The sequence below is a fragment of the Carassius gibelio genome, chromosome B20 (genome assembly GCF_023724105.1).
Source record: "Carassius gibelio isolate Cgi1373 ecotype wild population from Czech Republic chromosome B20, carGib1.2-hapl.c, whole genome shotgun sequence".
NCBI classification, from domain to species: domain Eukaryota; kingdom Metazoa; phylum Chordata; class Actinopteri; order Cypriniformes; family Cyprinidae; genus Carassius; species Carassius gibelio.
This window is the reverse complement of record NC_068415.1, coordinates 8,799,730-8,818,553: the sequence shown is the minus strand read 5'-3', so window position 1 is coordinate 8,818,553 and position 18,824 is coordinate 8,799,730. Positions and strand designations below refer to the sequence as shown.

At 36.8% G+C, this 18,824-nt stretch overlaps 1 protein-coding gene across 1 annotated transcript; it reads right to left on the bottom strand.

Moving 5' to 3' along the window:
• Positions 1-84: 84 nt before the first annotated feature.
• LOC127983488 (kinesin-like protein KIF26B) lies at positions 85-18,568 on the bottom strand. The gene is made up of 15 exons (XM_052585696.1): positions 18,042-18,568; positions 17,558-17,908; positions 16,250-16,624; positions 13,501-13,658; positions 13,246-13,417; positions 11,074-11,271; positions 10,648-10,741; positions 9,163-9,425; positions 8,210-8,390; positions 7,798-7,942; positions 5,841-6,000; positions 2,958-5,649; positions 2,711-2,880; positions 1,472-1,622; positions 85-1,339 (listed from the first exon to the last, which is right to left on the bottom strand). The coding sequence occupies exons 1-15, from the start codon at positions 18,090-18,092 to the stop codon at positions 1,143-1,145; spliced, it is 5,358 nt and encodes a 1,785-aa protein (XP_052441656.1). The 5' UTR covers positions 18,093-18,568; the 3' UTR covers positions 85-1,142.
• Positions 18,569-18,824: the final 256 nt, after the last annotated feature.

Below are 18,824 nucleotides of genomic sequence, written 5' to 3'. Positions count from 1 at the left end.
TTCGATGATTACAGTGGGTATTATGTAAATAAATTAATACAATTTCAATAAAAACGTGGCTTAATTTAAATAAAAACCAATAAAGCGAATAACAACCTTTTATTAGCACATAAGGATAAAAGGCATTTACAATAAACGTGGCTTGCAAATTATTTCCGTTTCATGCAAAAAAAAAATATACACTGGGTGTCAAAAATGACTTCTTTACAGCGTTTTACAACCTTGAAAGTGACTATAACTCTAAATAAAAGTTGCTTTCATTAAGGTAATTTTATATCCAAATGAAGGCCACTTTTAAACTTGGCGTAAGCATTTTTTTTTTTTATTTCACACTAGTCATTTTGAAAAGGAATGGGTTACTATGTTTAAGCTTGTAAAATGAATCCCAAAAGTAGGCCTAATATAGCCTACTGTGTGAAACAATAAGGTACTAGAGCAATAGCACATTGTAAACAAAAAAAATAATTGAGAATGAAACAGATTAAAATGTTGTACATTTTTACAGATGGACAAGCTGTTACTTTACAGGTCACATGCTCATTGCATGCTGTAAGATACACTGTTAAAATGTTGTTAACCTAGTAAATATGCCAGTATGAAAGTTAACACAGGATTTGCAAATGTACAATTGGAAATCCTAAACCCTGACTACCAAGAATTAACATATGAACAGTAAAAAAAAACCCATAGGTTTATAATTTCAGACAGCAGTCTGCAGCCTAATGTGTTGTTCTGACTTTCTCTGTGCTAAAGCTAACAGCACAAACACTGACAGCAAATTAGATTTCAAGTAGAGACTGCACAGCATCACTAGAAGCTTTCTTATAATGTGATAATTTTGAGATGGTTAGAGGATTTCTACGGAGCTCCTCAAGGGACATGAAGACAAATAAAACGAGAAGAAAGAAAAAACATATATTTCAATGTTTTTGCGTTCTCCCGAGTTCGCTCACAAAACCTTTGCAATGGAAATAATATGATGTGGAATTAAAAACTATATTCCATCTAGCGAACGGCAAGTTTTTATTTTTAGTTCTCATTTTTTCCATCACTATGTCCCCGTAGTTGCTCCGTATATTTGCACGCAAATCATTTAATATTTGGCATAACAGGTAAAAGTGGTCATGTAAAATCGTGGCATGCTACATTCCTGCGAACGCTGTATGATCTATCGTGGGCCGATGCCGTATTTTTCTGCACTTGGGTTTAACGTCAAAGCTGGTGACCATCAAGACATGTGCTTTGCAGAGGTTAACATGACGCTCTAGCCGTTGAGTGACTTGCTCCAAAGCCTCTAAGTGCTCCAGGGAGTCTACCTCAAATGTTTGCCATAAGTCAACTGCAAAACACATCACACAAATAGTATCATAATGAATGATAAAACACAGTAAGCAGAACCATAAACAACCCTACAGTTTACTGCAGTGCTTAAATTTACTTAATATACATAAGCAAACATGTTAACCCTTACATTTACGGGTCCATTTTCCAGGGTCCAACATCAGATGATGCTTGGCCTGTTCCAACTCTCGCCTGAGCGCATTATACCTGAGTCTCACCTCTGCTATCCGCTGCTGTCGATGCTCCAAGAATTTCAGCTTTGCACTAAAGAGGACTATACCCTGAAAACGTGGATGACAAAAAGTAAGTTTGCCTCCATATAAAATGTGAGTGAGCTGAGATAAGCATTTGGCCTACTATTTAACCACAGGGTTTTATATTAAAGTAATATTACGTTTTTTTTAACACTTTTTACCAATTTAATATCAGAAACAGTTTTCAGCTATCTTGACCCATAAAAGCCATCAAATACACAGATACACTGAATTACACACTGTGAAATTTATTTAAAATATATGACCACGGCCGCTTACTACAATGAATGTGCAACTATACATTGTAAACTTTATAAAATAAGACTAGCCTACTACATAAATTAAAGTGAAAAATAAGAACAGAACAGAACAGAACAGAAAAACAAACAAACCAACAACAACAACAAAAAATACATTCCTGAACATTCAGTTTTGGTTTTGTGATAACAATATCCTTTGAATGAATTTAAGCACCATTTGAGGAAAAGTGTTTTTACTACATTGTCAAAATCTCCTCAATGTTTACAATACATTATTGAAGGAATACGTAAAGTAATTTTTGAATGAAAACAAAAACAGTGAATTACACATTTGAAAAACAAAATAATGACAAATATTTCCTAAATATTCAACAAAGAATTGCATATTTTTCAGTAATGGAAAAAAAATAGAATGTATAAAAAATGTAAAATCACATTTGTTCTGAATCAGTGTATTGTTTCTAGTCAGAGTAAAAAAGAAATGAGCGTTTGAAGCTTTCTTAAGGCTGGAATACATTACACAACATTTAATCACAGCAGATTTCAGCATTTACAGGTCATTATAAATACAAACTTGCGCCTAAAATTCTGACTGCTTTGACTTTTGCCAACTAATGCTCTCCTACGGACTGCAAATTGGGTACAACTCTAGGCAAAAGTCAGGTAGGATATCCCAGCCTTTACTTCTAGAAAACAGTGTTGCGAGTCAAGATTTTTGTGTCTGTAAGCAATTCAGAAAAGTACGAGTTGAATGAAGCACTACCAATTTACTGGACCATACAACGACAGCAGTTTGTGAATGAAATACAAAGCAGACACACACTTTTTTTTTCATTGACACATTTTGAACCTCACCTTGTTCCCTGCCCCACCTCTCTTCTGTACGCCATTTACATTATCAATCTCATAGACTTTAATTTCATAAGAGTCAGAACCACTCCGATCCACCCGGTGCGTTTTGGGCCCACTGACGGATCTCTTCAGAGACAGGAGGTTTTCTTGAGATGGATGTCTTAGACTGGACCCTGTGGACAAAGACAGGTGAAGACCGTATTGTTTGATTTTATGCCGGAATGCATTGATGTAAAAATAAATTCCGTACCTATGTTGGTTCTTTTCTTGTTACTTCTCATGCCTTTAGCAGCACCGAGCGAGCAGCTCTGATCGCTGATGGAGTTGTGCGTTGAACTGCTGCTGATTGTAGCTTCACTGTCTCTCAGCATGCTTTCATAGCCGCTACTGACCATACTGCTCCTGTTATAGAGTAAAGCTGTTTTACACATGGCAGGAGGCATCTCTCCACTCAGAATACTAGTGGTATCGCTGGCATGGCCGCTGCAGTGGTGTGGGGTCCGGGGAGCTGTGATCCGGCTATACGGCGATGGCAATGTGTGAACAAAAGGTTTCATCGTCCCCAGTTCCTCACATTCATCTAAATCAGACCCACCTTGACTAAAAGCAGAAAGAGAATCTCTACTGCTTCTTAAAAGCTCAACTCTTCCTTTCCGGACTGCACCGGGGGACATCAAACTGCCGTTGTCTTGACTTCGGGATAGGGAGTGTGTTGACCAGGAGCTCTGTCTGACATGTGTTCCGTTAGGAGAAAAGCTTGAGCTCCGGTTGATCGAGTTTCTAGTGGGTTTAGGAGACAAGTTTGGCATCTTGTGGACCTTTGAACTGGGCATGAATTTATTAATGGTGCTTGTCTTAGAGTGACCATTTTTCGATGGCCGGGTTGGATCGTTGGCATCCTGCATGGGGAAGAACTGTGGAACCCTCCCGAGACTCTGACTAGCTCGACACCTTACAAAGTCCTCGAAGTCTTCTTTAAAACCTAGCGGGCTGGGTTGTGCTGAAATATAATCTTTATCTAAAAGGCCTTTCGGAGCCATATCGATGAAAGCAGTCTCTTCAAGGAACTTGCTTTTAAGTCTTGAGCTAGAATTACCTTCAAAGCTTCCTGTTGTGCGTCCACTCATACTGTGATCCCATGTTTGGCTCCTACCAGATAATGCTTTCAGTTTGGCATTAAACAACTTGCTGCTCTCCTCGAAATGAGATTTAGTATTGGTCGTAGTTTCAGTAGCCATGTTTATCGTTGCACTTCTGGCTTTTCCAAATTCTTCTTTCGTCTCTTTTCTTTTGAGATTGGGACTGTTTGTTGATGTTGGTGGCATGTTGTCTTTGGTCCATTCTACAGGGCCATCTTTCTTTGTATATTGTTTCTTCTCTGGAGTTTCTCTTGGACTCTGTGGGTTCTTTTGTTCTATTTTCATGTGAGGGACATCCTTGCCGTCTTTCTTGTTGTTTTGGCACAACCAGCTCTCCTCAGGTTTAATTTCACAAGCATATTTTCTGGACGCAGAGACCTCACAGGGAGGGTTAAGTTTAACCATGGCTCCTTTAGGTATCTCTTTCACATCTTCAGTCAGAGGCACTTCAGACCAAGTATCATGCTGCTGAAGGTTTTTTGAATCAATGAAGCCGCCTGCCTTGTCAATATGTGCATTGATTTTTGGGTGTTTAATAGCTGCATCTGATGGGTCCGTGGAGGCTTCATGCTCTGAAGTTTGTGCATCAGAGTTGGAACTATAAAAACTTTCTGTTTGCTCTTCACCTACGCTGCCGATAATCCTCACAGACTGACTTCCTGGTGTTAAAGCCTGGAGAGATTGCGATTCATGAATACTTAATATTTGTGCCTTTCCTTGCTCGGTGGCCCCATTTATTGTTACCTCCTCAACCACGGTGTACACAAGCTCATCGTGTCCATTAAGATCCAGTGGCTTCTGAACGGTCACAGTGATGGTGGCCCTCATCTCTCGTTGTTTTTTTCCTGTACAATGTGGAATGTCTCCATTCAAAGGGGCAGAAACAGCTGGTGGGGAGCTCAAACTGGAAGACAGGGATGATGAAAAAGAAGAGGACGAGGTGGACCTCGGAGAACTCTTGCCGATGGGAGATATTCTTGTCTCCGATTGCATTGTGGAATTCTCCGATACTCTCATTTTACCTTGGTCTTCCAATTTCAAAGATAGTGCAGTGGGCATCATATTCATTATTTTAGAATGAAGCTTAGATTTGCTAGACAGCATGGAATCACTCGGTTTGACAACATCTAGCTGTGGCTGAATATTGGGTGAATTGGTGGTTTCTTCACCGTTGTGAATTATCGCAAATGTTTTGGTGGAGTTTCCTTGTCTGGTACTATTGAGTTCTCTGTTGTTTAATGCTTGAATGTCCAATGAACTGGATTTCTTTTTGGTTTGGCTCAAGTGAGGTGATTTGCTCATAGTGTTCACTTGCTGATCTTTGCATGGATCCAACTCTGTTCCGTCTATGTTTCCCAGTCGATTCTGGAGTTCTGCAAATGTGTTGCACTTCAGGCACTCAAAATCTGATTTATCTTGCAAAGTTGTTGGTGTGGCCTCTTCCTTAGTCTTTTCTTTTGATATCTGCTTCATGCGATTGGCAATTGGTGGAGAGATTTCACAAAACTTCATCAGCGAGAGCTTCTTGGACTCCAGTTTGCTCTTGAGTAAGGATGGAATTATAGGCAAAACCTCTCTGCTTCTATTTGTAACCTCTTTATCTAGGAGGCCAGAAGGATCCATAGAGATAATGGTATCACAAGACTTATCACTCCCAGGGTAAAATACTGGATCACTAGAGAAACCAGGAGAGGAGAGATCTTGATCCAGTGTTCCCGTAGATTGAAATCTCAGCTTGGTGGAAGTATTAAATTTCCTTTCACTGCCTAAGCTTCTTCCTCCAGGCGAGCTTGAGGAAGATTTCTGAAAAACAAATGCAAAAATAAAAAACTTAGTCTAAATCCACAGCACTTGAAAACTGGTTAACATGTCCATCATTTAAAAAAAGTACATTTTACAACTCATATGAGATATATAAAACAATTTAAATAAAAAGTAAATCATGGCCTGAATTAACAGAACCTGAAAACTGGAGAACATGTCTATAAGCATACCCTTATCTTCTTTTTCTGTCTTCGCATTCGAGTCACAGTCTGCATCGTACAAAGACTTTCTGTAAGGTCCTCAGACAAGGTGGATATATGGGCAATAATTGTGGTGGAGCAGTTGACATTGCTCAGAGAGTCTTGCAAAAGCATGGCTAATTTACTTCCCCTGTAATGAAGAAATGATCACTTATCGATTATTGACTTAATTACTTAACTTAAAGGGATAATTCACCCGAAAATGAAATGTACCCAATGATTACTCTCCCACAATCTATCCTAGGTGTATATGACTTTCTTCTTTCAAACAAATACAATCTGAGATATATATATATATATATATATATATATATATATATATATATATATATATATAAATGACCTGGCTCTTGAAAGCTTTATAATGGCGGTGAATAGTGGAAAAAATTAAATAAGTGCATTCATCCATCATTAAAGTAATCCACATGGCTCTGGCAGGGTAAAAAAAAAGGCCTTCTGAGCAGAATCGATGCATTACAAAAATCCATATTTAAAACTTTATAAACCGTAAACTCTAGCATAACTCTAACTGTTGTACATGTGACTGTGTGAATGCAGGATGTAGGCATAGCGCAAAACTAAATACTGGTCACGAATTAGAAGTACAAGACAAGGATTTGATGTTGGAAATTAAAAAGCCCAGAGAAGACTGGTTTTTTAAAGCTGCATTCGGTAACTTTTTTGTGTTCAAAATGTACTAAATGTATTTAATAAGTGAGTACACCATGAATTCATTTTCCAAACCATGTTTTTGGCTTGTCCTGAACAGTGTTTGGAATAACGCCGTTTAAAAGAACGGCGTTAGGTACCGACGTTATTTTTTCAGTAACGGGATAATCTAACTAATTACTTTTCCCGTCGTTACAACGCCGTTAAAATTACTGGACGTTAAATGTGGTGCGTTACTATGAATTGATTTAATAAACTAAGTTATGCAATCCGAACGCACCCCTGGCTCACACAGCGAGTGAGGAGGTGGGTTAATTGATAACGAGATAAGCGATTATGATTGGCTACGGCAGATTCATGTATTTCATGGTAGCCAATCAGAGCCAGTGTTTTTATACTTATGCCGGCACACGCACCAGCGGCGCCAAACGCACACAACAGCTAAACAGAGATTTGCAGCAGCAGCAGAGATGGTGAGTCAGGAGCAATCCGATGAAAAGTTTGCATTTTCAAGGTGGAGATATAAGCATTACTTCTAAATCATTGTGGTCAAAGGCAAGAACGTGCACGTAATGTGTGTGACACACGCATATATACAAAGCTAGTGGCCAAACGTACGAACACCAGCTGTTCTACTCATTTCAACTGACTTGTGAAAACTGCAAAAAAAAAAAAAAACTTTGACATATAGCAACTTTTTTTTTTTTTTTTTTTTTTTTTTTTACAGTAACACAAATAGTTACTTTCCCTGGTAACGAGTTACTTTTATTATAAAGTAATTCAGTTACTAACTCAGTTACTTTTTGGAACAAGAAGTGAGTAAATATAACTAATTACTTTTTTAAAGTAACGTTCCCAACAGTGGTCCTGAATCACTAATACGCGTTTATGTTCAGAATATTTTAGATTGGTTCTGATGGACCACTGCAAAGTAGCCTAGTACCTGCGTATTTCCTCATAGACATAAACAGAAAGAAGTAGATCCGGCTACAATGTTCTTCTGCAAGATGCACACAGTTCTGTTAATTAACTGCTGGAGCGCCAGAAGTTACAGACTGCAACTTTAAGCTCTTTATTTTTCTAAAATAAACTTGACCACTATTCACTGCCATTATAAAGCCTGAAAGAAGAAAGTCACACAAACCTAAGATTGCCTGAGTGTGAGTGAATCATGGAGTAATTTTTATTCTTGAGGGAAACAGTTCATTAACTATAAGTCATTTTTCTATTTTCATAATCAAGACATACAAAGTCATACCTAATAGGGACCTGATTATGTCTGTTGAGATTGGCTGCGATAAAGTTTCCAAGCTCAGCGAGGCAGACTCCACAGTTGCTTCCTTCCCTCTCCCCCACACAGCTCCCTAAATCGATCAGGCTCAGCTTGCTTTGATCCACATTCACTGAGGAAAGTATATATTTTAATAACACCAGCAATTTCAAGAATAATAATAAAGAAACAAACAATTTTAAGAAAACGGTCATGTCATATATGCAAAAGAGTCTTTTTTAATATGCTAAAAACAGATACAAGAATGAAATGTCACTTTCCTGGATCATAGTGTGTGAGAAATGTCATCTAATAGGCCTTTGTTTATTTGAAAATCTGTACTGAGAATTTGCTCATATACATCTCTATATAAGAGTCATTAAAAGGCAACTGAACTCACTCCCAGATTTGGCGCTGGTTCCTATGTGCTGTTGGCGAACATGCAGGGTGTAGAACATGTGACAGCAATGTGGTGGTCTCCCTCCACTGTCCACCATCCCACTGCGAGATGCAAGAGCTGCATCTAGTAGGAAAGCTGCTCTTTCTGGAGTTGGAGCATTTAGTACACTGTGGTTGCAGAGCTGTGATCAAGATAACAAAATCCAATAATGAAACTCTCAAGTAAATGGGAATGTCTCAATTAACATATCAATGAGTATATATTTAATTACTATTGATTACTCATGAATATTGATAATACGCCATGAAAAGGGTTATAAATGTAATGCGAAATGTTGTTTTAAGGAATATCCCGTGTTCCGTTTATGTTCAGCTCAATCAACAACATTTGTGGCATCATGTTGATTAAATTACTACAAAAATAATTTGCATTTAACTATCCTTTTCTTTATAAAAAGCAAAAATTAGGGTTACATTGAGGGACTTCAGTGAATAAAGCAATCCACAAACATTAAAATAATCTTTGTTTAGTATAGCCATAAATTCAGACAATATGTGTAATTTTTTTTTACCTATTCTGAATTACATATCACTTTTCAAATGACATGACAACTGACCACAATAAACCTTACAATAATTATAAAAATTATGAAAATGGATAAGGTCATCAACATTATGCCATTATTATTATTTTTTAATGATTAATTATGCCAAAATTATACAATTGCTGGGGATTGTGCTTAACTTGTACTGTACCTGGAATATTTCCTTAAATGCTACATGAATGCTGCATATGCTTGAATTAAAATTCATGTTTTCCATCATCTAACTATATTATAGGAAAATTTTCAATGCATTTGAGGCCAATAAGCACAAAGTGCTGACAGATAAATGGAAATAAAAAATAAATTAATGTCTAGAAATTGAAACAAAGGAAGTGTGTTCAACACTTGCTTGTACTCCACAGACGGGGTCCTCTTTGAGGTAAGCATCTGGTGGATAGGTCTCCTTGCAGTTGCCCATGTCAACATCAGCCAGTAAATCCCTGATGCCATTGTTTTCCCCACAGACCTCTACAGCTGACACAGAAACTGAGATGTTCGCCCATGTCTTGTCTTTCTTCCTGGTAATAAGCTTGAAAAGCCAAGATATAGCACATGGAATGACTCCAAGGCTTTGAGTGCAACCATCATGCCCAATCATTGTGTAAGACATTCCTGTTAGAAAAAAGAAAGAAAGGGAGAAAAGCCACTTTTTATAACAGATCATCATTAGGTGGAAAATCCCCTCATAAGGGTTTTGCAGAATGACAAAAATCCACAGACTGAAATATGCTTAAATACGTGGTGAATGACTTTACAAACTGGGGTGTAAAATGCATTGTGGCAATGTCACGACCGATTAAATGTAAAGCACTTTACTGGCAGTCAAGCATGGGCCGGTTTAAAAGATTTATGATGTCTGGCTGGGAGCCAAGGGCCAACACGGAGAGCGGGTAATTCAATCTAGCTAATAGAGAATGATGTCATACTCCAAATGCTATGTAGAGACTGTTGTCATGATTTAGGGTGGATAACAATTAATAACCTTAAAGGTAAATGACCTGTGATGTGCAGCCTCTGCGTTTAATCCACATTCATTGAGAGGCTCCACAAGTCACACACAGTGCTAGAAAAAATATGTGAATCTGAACCTTATTGTGTCAGCACCACTGGACGCAGAGCTATGGAAGCCTGTTTGCCTCAGAGTAAAAAATGAAAAGATAATTGTGAGATGAAGTTTAAAATTAGTTAAGTCATGCTGCAGCAGGTCATACTGTGCTTCATGAAGATGCAAATATGAGAAATAAGGTTTACAATTGTTAGATTTAATATAATATTGCTAGATATTAACATATACTGTGTGATATATAGAGTTGTACTTGAAAGATATTAGTTTTCAACTACAAAAATAGTTGCATTTAGCTTTTTTGCTAAATAAAACAATTCTACAATTAAAACTAGGCAGAAAACTAGGCATCCCATCATATATCATTCAACGAGATATTATTGAAGAAGATAGAGCTGATATTGGATTTTATGGAAGTAGTCTATTATACAAATCTAATGGATTTACGCTACAAGCTATCAGAATTTCATCTAGTTTTTTGGCCATATAAATAAAAGCACCTAATTGCATGTTAATGTCCTAAATAAAATTGAGGTGTTATTCCATTTTTCTTTTTTAAGTGTGAGCACCATATTCTCACTGCATCATAATATATGAGCCATAAAATGTCTGACTTATCAAATGTGATACAAAACATAAAACACAAATTCAAGATTTTCACTTAAATTTTGTTCGGTAAAACATTCCATTAAAAAAATTGACATACCTGACCTTTATTTCATATGTCATGCTTTTAAGGTTTAAAAAAAGATTTTAATATCACTCACTTACCCACATTGGTTTGTCCAAAGCTTAGGATACAACCATCAGCTCCTGCAAGCACACACTGCAGCACTTCACACAAGCTGTTCTCACAAACTTCTGCCTGAAAAATAATACTTCAGCTTGTTTTTTTTCTCTCTTTTTTTATATGACAACACTATTTCATAATTTGTCATCTGTACATAAATTACACGAACAATTTCCTTTCACATGGATTATGTCTCTTAGGGTGTGCAATTATTTATCCAAATGTGCATCTAACACATCACAGTTGATTGTACTGGATAAGAATATCCAGATATTGGATATCTGCACTCAAGCGACAAAATCTGAGAGTGCTGCAGATGTTTGGATATTATGACTCAGATGGGCTCCAGACAGTAGACATATCAGTTTCAAATCATCAGACAGAAATAACAAAGCAGTGACCCTGACCTGGGTTGATTCAGGGCCAAAGGCAGCATCAAAGGTGAAGGTCTTTGAGGAGACTGTAGTTCCAGCAGTCTGTCTCTGAGGGTTGAAGGTGGGTACATTCAGCACTGTGATCTGTTTCTTTTGCATGTCCAGTTTGAAAGAGTAGGACTGAGATGGGTCAGACACTGGAACTGAACATACCCGCAGCATCACTTTGACCTAGAATGGGGGGAACAATCCCAAAACAATATACTTATTGGATATTACATATACATTTTTAAATGTATTGCTTGCTCCAAATATAAGGTTAAACTATATTGAAACCTCATGTTTATTTATTTACATTATCATTATGTATTTTAGCTTAGGGGTTAGTTAAGTCTTAAATTAGAGGATGGGAAATGTTGTAGTCAACATTGGAATCTCTGCTAATGCAGTGGTGATAATAAGGATGGGGAATGTTTTGGTATATATTGCAGAGTACCAGGCTTTTCCTGCAACAAAACATGTTCCTGTAACTATAACCTTAACGGTAATATTGAAAACTTAAAATATCCCACTTTCTATAAGCATGATGTCACTGAACACACATCTAAACCGGGTTTAGCGTTAATGCTTTGTCTGATATCTAATGCATTTGTCCAGTGATATTATCTTCTCTGTCCTGAGTCTGTCAAATCATATTTACACCAAATGAATTATTTAAGGATCCATTATCTCTGCTACAGTTGCTGGATGTGCAGTGCTGAGTGCGATCTAGCTACCAGGTGCTACCCTGAGAGCGATATAATTTGAAACTCAAGAAGAGCCCCATCAGTGTGAACAGTGGAGAGTGAAGGAAGGGCGAGCTACAATTAAACTAAATTGACTTCCCTTCCTCAAGGAGGTGGTGCGATGGAATGGGAAGGCCATTAACATCCCATTCAGAGGTTACAGTATATGAGCTGCTTCTAGAAACTGTGAGGCAGCTAGAAAGCAGCCACATCTCAAGGACAGACTGAATGACATCTAAATCAGCTGATCAGAGGCGTGGTATGTAAGCAAGGAACATGTTTCCTTATTCAGAAAATGGTACTCAAAAAAGAAAAATTTTAAATGATGGGAGACTCCAGTCATAACAGTAGCTTATTAAAGCTGTTTAATTTTACATGGAGGGCATGTTAACATCACATGACCAGTCAAATACTCACTTCATCCCACTAACTAAATAATAAATAAGGGAGTATGTGAACAGAGATTTATTTACTATGGAAAATGTGATTCACCACTGAGGAAATAAAACAGAGACTACTGTAAAAAAAAAAAGTTTGGGGTCAGTAAGATTTTTTATAGAGATCAATACTTTTATTAAGCAAAGATGCATGAAACTAAGAAGTGATCAAAAGGTGACAGTAAAAATGTTTCAAAATATTTATATTTCAAATAAATGATCTTCTTTTGACGTTTCTATGCATTGAATTATCCTAAAAATGTATCATGGTTTTTATCAAAAATATATGGCCTAAGTGGCACAATGTTTGATAATAAATATTGCATTTACAGCATCATGTGAAACTGAAGACATGAGTAATGGCTGTGGAAAATGCAGCTTTAAAAAGAATTTTTTTTATAATATATTAAAATAGAAAAACAGATACTTTAAATTGTAAAAATACTTCACAATATTACTGCCTTACATTTTTTTGATAAAAGAAATGCAGCCATCAAAAAGATCTTACCAACCCCAAAACATTTGCATGGTAGTGTAATTCTGACATCTTACTCATTATTTCTCACAATTAGTAACTTATCTCTCATAATCAGACAAATATTTAATAATGTGACTTTATATCTTACAATTTCTTTATTTCCTGCAGTGTGTTTTAACTTGTAGTTTAAACTTACTCTCCCATATTTCTAAGTCTCTTTCTCAGTCATGCATATCTCTACAGTCAGTAACTGAAAACGTAATAAAACCAACTATTGCATAATAGCAAAACATAAACCAATTTACTGAGGGCAAAAATCTAAACTCTGTCTATTACAAATTTAAAAGCGAATTAACAACTACTATTATTTAACAGTACTATATCACATAATAATAAAAGCATCCAAATATTTAGGTTGTGTTAGGTAGCAAACATTAATCAATTAACATTTGAAGTAAGCATTTATATATATATATTATATATATCATTTTATAGATAAACATACCTTTCCCATCCCAGATGTTTCCTTGCTCTTACTAGAAGCTTGAAAAATGTGTGCTGGTGCTAGAGGAGGAGATTTCAGCAGAAGGCTACTGAAGTTTGTCATGCGTTGGGAAGCACTGCTCTCTGAGAAGTGTCTTCCTCTTCTAACCATGACGTTCAACTTCTGCGCTGCCCTGTGGAAGATCCGTGATTTGAGTTTAGCTTACAAAATCATCCCTTTCTTTTCCTTTTTTCTTTTCTGGTCAGCACCTCTTACCTGACAAAGAAAGACAAGGCAGCAGATGTTCCTGCAGGGAGCAGAGAGGACATACTGGAAGAACGCGTCGGCTGTGTGGCGCCATAGTTGCATAGTGCTGTAGTAGTTACATTCTCCTTTTCATTCACCTTCCCTGCATGCAAAGGACTCTGGGAGGACTGAGAAAGATTGATCTTCACTGATATTATCAAGTAATTATCAGTAATTAAAGGAATAGTTGACCCGCAAATAAAAAATGACCCTCAGGCCATCCAACATGTAGAGTTTGTTTCTTCATCAGAAGAGATTTGGAGAATTGTAGCATTACATAAATTGCTTACCAATGGATCCTCTAACATCAAAATCCAGCGATATAAACTGTTTTTGATTGTAAATGTGCTTGCTCTGCATGCTCTCCAGCTTTTTCAGTGGAGAAAGCAATATTATGGATAGAGAACACACATTTAAACTAGAAGCAGTAGTTTGAAGTTAAAAACATCTTTTTGATGGATTCATTACAAACACAGATTTTCACAAGATGAAGTCATGTGGATTACTGTGATGCTTTAAGAGCTGTTTGGATTCTCATTCTGACGGCACCCATTCACTGCAGAGGACCAACTGTTGAGCAAGTCACATAATGCTAAATTTATCCAATTCTGTTCCATTGAAGAAACTAAATTTATTAACATCTTTTCATGGCCTCGGGTTTCAGAAAATGTGTATTTTTTTGGATGAACTATTCCTTTGATACACTAAATTGGACAGGCAATATGTTTATTTATTTCTATGTATTTTAACTGAATGTCTTTCTGACATTGATTATAAAATATGCCAGTGTGAACTACACCCTGAACATGAGTGCGTTTAATGCACTGCAGTCAGACACTATTATCAGTGAAAGCCACTACAAGCTGAGTCATATGTGCAGATGAAGTCATGAACCTGTTTATATCTGTCTCATTATGTGTGTCATTATGTGACAGGACGAGTCATCCTTCTGCCCAAAATCGAACCTCTTCTCGGCAGAATAAGAATATTCAGACTGTATTTCTTTGCCTCTGTTCAAGAAAACCATTGTTTGCCTGCAGTTATCTGTATATGTAGAGTCACTCCCTGCCTTTATGTCTCATCAATGCTTCAATCCAGCCATGCGAAATAGGAGCCCCCTCTTTGCTCCCCTTCATTGGCAGAATATATCGCCAATTAGCGCTGGGAGCAACCCTTGGGCAGAGATGGCAATATTGGCTCTACTGTTATTTTCTTCTCCATCTCTGCTTTCTTTCTCTCACTTCTCTGTCCTCCAGAGAGAATCTAAGATTTAATTATGTGCACATCTTTCTTTTTTTTTTGTTGCCGTTACGCTTTCAATGTTTATCTGTGTTTGCTGATTCAAATACAAACCTACAAAATGCATCTCTTCTGCTTTTACTCCATGCATTAATCTTTTTTTATTTTATTCCACTTCAAGGACTGAGTGAGTCCACCTTGGATGTTTGTGTAATGAAATGGAGCTGGGCTAATGGACTCAGTCTGCCATCATGCTCTCGGTCAGCGTCATATAAAGATCTGGTACTGAGTGCTGATGGAGCTGCCCGAGACATTCACTCTCTGCCTCACTTCCATAATGTGTCCTCATTTCATCTGTATTTACGAGCGCTGTGTATGAATATTTCACTGGTCATTAAATATTACAGCGATATTGATCAAGCTTCTTTTTTTCTGACAGGCTTCTCTGTGGCATTGATAAAATGTGGGTTTAACCATTAACCAGAAAAAGTCCTGTATCATCTGCTTCTGGATCTAATCAAGGCCGACTAGAGGTTTGTGTATCACAAGAAAACATGCATGTGTCCCGGTGAGCAGACATAGCTATGCATATTTCATTTCTATACTCTTACATTATGCACATGGATGATGTACTGGACATAAAATATGAACAGCATAGTGCTTCTTTCTTTGCAAGATTTATTTGGAAATACCATAAGACTTCATCGTGTTTTTAAAATAAGTGTCTTCTGCTCAACAAGGCTGCCTTTATTTTATATTATAAATACAGTATGAATATTTTGAAATATTATTGCATTTTTATTTTTATTTTTTTACTTTTCTTTCAAATGTAATTTGTTACTGTGATGGTAAAGCTGAAATTTTCAGTTTCCATTACTCCAGTCTTCAGCGTCACATGATCATTCAGAAATCGATTTAATATGCCAAATTAATGATAAAGAAAGATTTCTTATTAATATCAATTCTGAAAGTTTGTGCTGCTTATTCTTTTTTGTGAAGACCATGAAACATTATTTAAAGAGTCTTTGATGAACAGTGATTTCAAAAGAACAACATTAATTTGAAATAGAAATCTTTTGTAACAATCCAAAAGCCTTTACAGTCAGTTTTATCTAATTAATGTCCTTGCTGAATAAGTGTATTACTATCTTTTAAATGGTAATGTATGCTTAGTATTATATTAAAGTGATAGTTCACCCAAAAATGAAAATTCTTCATGTGCAACACAAATGAATATAATTTAAAGAAGTCAATGGGGTCCAAATCAAAACTGAACCCAACAATTTTTTTAATTTTATGGATGAAAACACTTTAAATCTTCTTTTGTATTCCACACAATAAGAAAGTAATATGAGGTTAGAATGACATGAAAATGATTACAAAAATTTAAATTTTGGCTTAACCAACCCTTCAGATCTGAAGTGTTAGTGTAAACAACAGCAATACATACAGCAATAAATCCATACAAAAATTGGCCTACCTTTTGAGACATTGAATTGTTTCCTTTGCATGAGGACAAGGGCCACAGGGCCTCCAAATGTTGACGTCCTTTAATCCAGTAATCTGGTGCTGCATTGCTTTTCCTCTGATGGGGGTCTGAGACAACAGATCGGTGGCTTGAGGTTCTGGGGAGCGTTTGTGAGCCTGAGTCTAGGCTTGTGGATGTGATGTTGGCAGTGGAAGGTGGAGTCCATATGGCCCGGTCCTGGGTGAGGATCGTGCGGATAGCCTCCTGCTTTAGCTGGCTAAAGTGAGTGGAGCAGACGCCACAGCGTCCGTCCGCGTTGCCCCAGGCTTCTACAGTACTAGCAGGTGGTTTCATGCTCTCATAAAGATGAATGAAGACTTTGGGATCCTGAGGCAAAGGAAGAAAAATGTTTTTGGTGACTGTTAACTAATCAGAACTCATCAGAACATATCAGACAAACTGTCTTTATAATTACATATATTTAAAATCTTTTAACATGATTTTTAAACCACAACATTTTTTGGTGACTTGATAAATAATTCCCAGTTTTGTTTTAGTATCACTGACATAATTGATATTTTGATTCAGTTTTCATTTTTATACTTTCCATTTCATTTGAATATAAGTTAAAGTTTTGTTGTGTCTTCGTAATTTATAGCCGATAAGTCTATGTGCGTGTGTGTGTGTGTGTGTGTGTGTGGCAAATATAAAATTAAATGTATTTTATATTTCATTTGATTTCAACTAAACTTTTTTTCTCTCCAAGTAAATTTGTTTTTATTTTTATGGTTTTAATATTAGCTTTAGTTTTAGTTGATTATAATACCCCTGATAATCCCATTTTAACTTTATCTTAAAGTAATTTCTCAATCCATCTCAAATATTATGGGGAAAAAAGCCAAAGATTAAAAAAAAAAAAAAATCAACTATGGTCCACTAACCTATTTTTCCCCACCACCAAACACATGCCATCCACAAATGCATCTCTGTCTCAGCTGATCACATTATAGTGCCATTTACTTTATTGTTCTCAGTAGGAACTGAGTTTTCATATCCCACCCATTATACCCCATATTCTAGTGTAATCAAGGCTAGACGAGTGTCACATGAATCACAGACCAACTGCAAAAGCTAATCGATTTAAACTCGTTTAAGGGGAAGGAAAAAAAAGCATGCGCCTCATATGTAATTGAAATATGAGACAGACTGTGGCTGATGGGGTGGACATGCATGCAGCAGTCCACTAAACACCACCCAAAAAAAATGCATGATAATCGTTTCTAAATCTATGCAAATAGATGATACAAGAAATATACTTACTCTGGTAGAAAGACGTTCGTCAGTTACTTGCTTTAACGCTTCCCTTTTGAAGACGTTGAAATGAGAGATGCACTTTTTGCACAAATGTCCTGTGTCGAATAACGTTTCTCTTTTCGTCCCGGTGGACTTGATGGGGCTGTATTCAGTGGGGTAACCGTTTAACGATTCTTTGGAGTATTTTGACCGTAGGAGAGAGTCGGTGAGAGGTGTCGGGAAAGAGCTTGCGAACCCTGTCCAAGGTGCTGCATGAGAATCATATGCTGAAGAGCCAGCGCCTTCGGGCGGGAGACGCTCCTTGTGCGCTGCCGCTGCGTGACCCTTGAACACGGGACCCATTTTGACGTTACTCATCTGCGAACGTAAACCGCCCATATTAATTGTATTTAATATATAACTCTAGATTTCGTTATAATGTAATATAACTGAGCTAACACATGATGCATATCACTTAGAGTCAAACAGAAGTACTAAGTCACCTACTTACCATGAACCGCTCACTGCCTGTTGTCTCACAGTATCCTGTTTGATTCTTCATATTCTGAATGAATAGACGCGTTTAATAAATTCGTTATCTCGACGCGTCCTCCACAACAAGTTTCCATTCATTAAAAAAAAAAATAATAATAATAATAAAATTATAATAATATCAGGCTATGTTTTCACGCAAAAAAAGCTGACTTCACTTCGAAAAGAGACGCGTTGTCCTCGTAGCGCGTGCTGATTTCGAGAACCGTGCTTTATGTTCTTGGAGAACTCCGGTGAGTAAAAGTGAATATTTGATTTCTGTTTAGGCAAATGCAAAAAGTCCTTGAATTAAATCATCCCTCGCGAGCTGTTCTGTAAATTGCCGTTGTTTTTAATGCTCATTTTGAACTTTATTCTGTGCAAGCAAAGCACATATGATGAAAAAAAGAGCTTTTTTATAGCTTATTCATCCTTGGGTTGTTGTTGCATTATGTCTTCATCTTTTTTGTTCTCCGGTACAGTACCACCCACTTGTCATTGCTCTAAGGAATTGAGATCACAAACACTGTTGTGGTTAGCTACCATATAGTGAGATTAATCATGAGATAGCGCCACCTATCGACTAACATGTACTTCTGCAAACGCTGCCCACATGCGGATTTATACAAGACACTGCAAAGTTTGGAAATTTTGTTTTAAGTATTTGTATAATGAATTATATATATATATAATTGTTTGTATATTATGATGTGTTGTGTATTCAGAGATAAAATAATTGTTCTATTTTGTTAAAGGTGCATTA

Bases quoted from the DNA above. Each gene is read 5' to 3' on its own strand.
- LOC127983488 (XM_052585696.1), bottom strand. From the start codon at position 18,092: ATGAAGAATCAAACAGGATACTGTGAGACAACAGGCAGTGAGCGGTTC. The intron at 16,625-17,557 runs GTAAGTATATTT...CCTTTGCCTCAG, and splicing joins ACGAACGTCTTTCTACCAGA to GATCCCAAAGTCTTCATTCA. The intron at 2,881-2,957 runs GTACGGAATTTA...CTTTGTCCACAG, and splicing joins CAAGAAAAGAACCAACATAG to GGTCCAGTCTAAGACATCCA.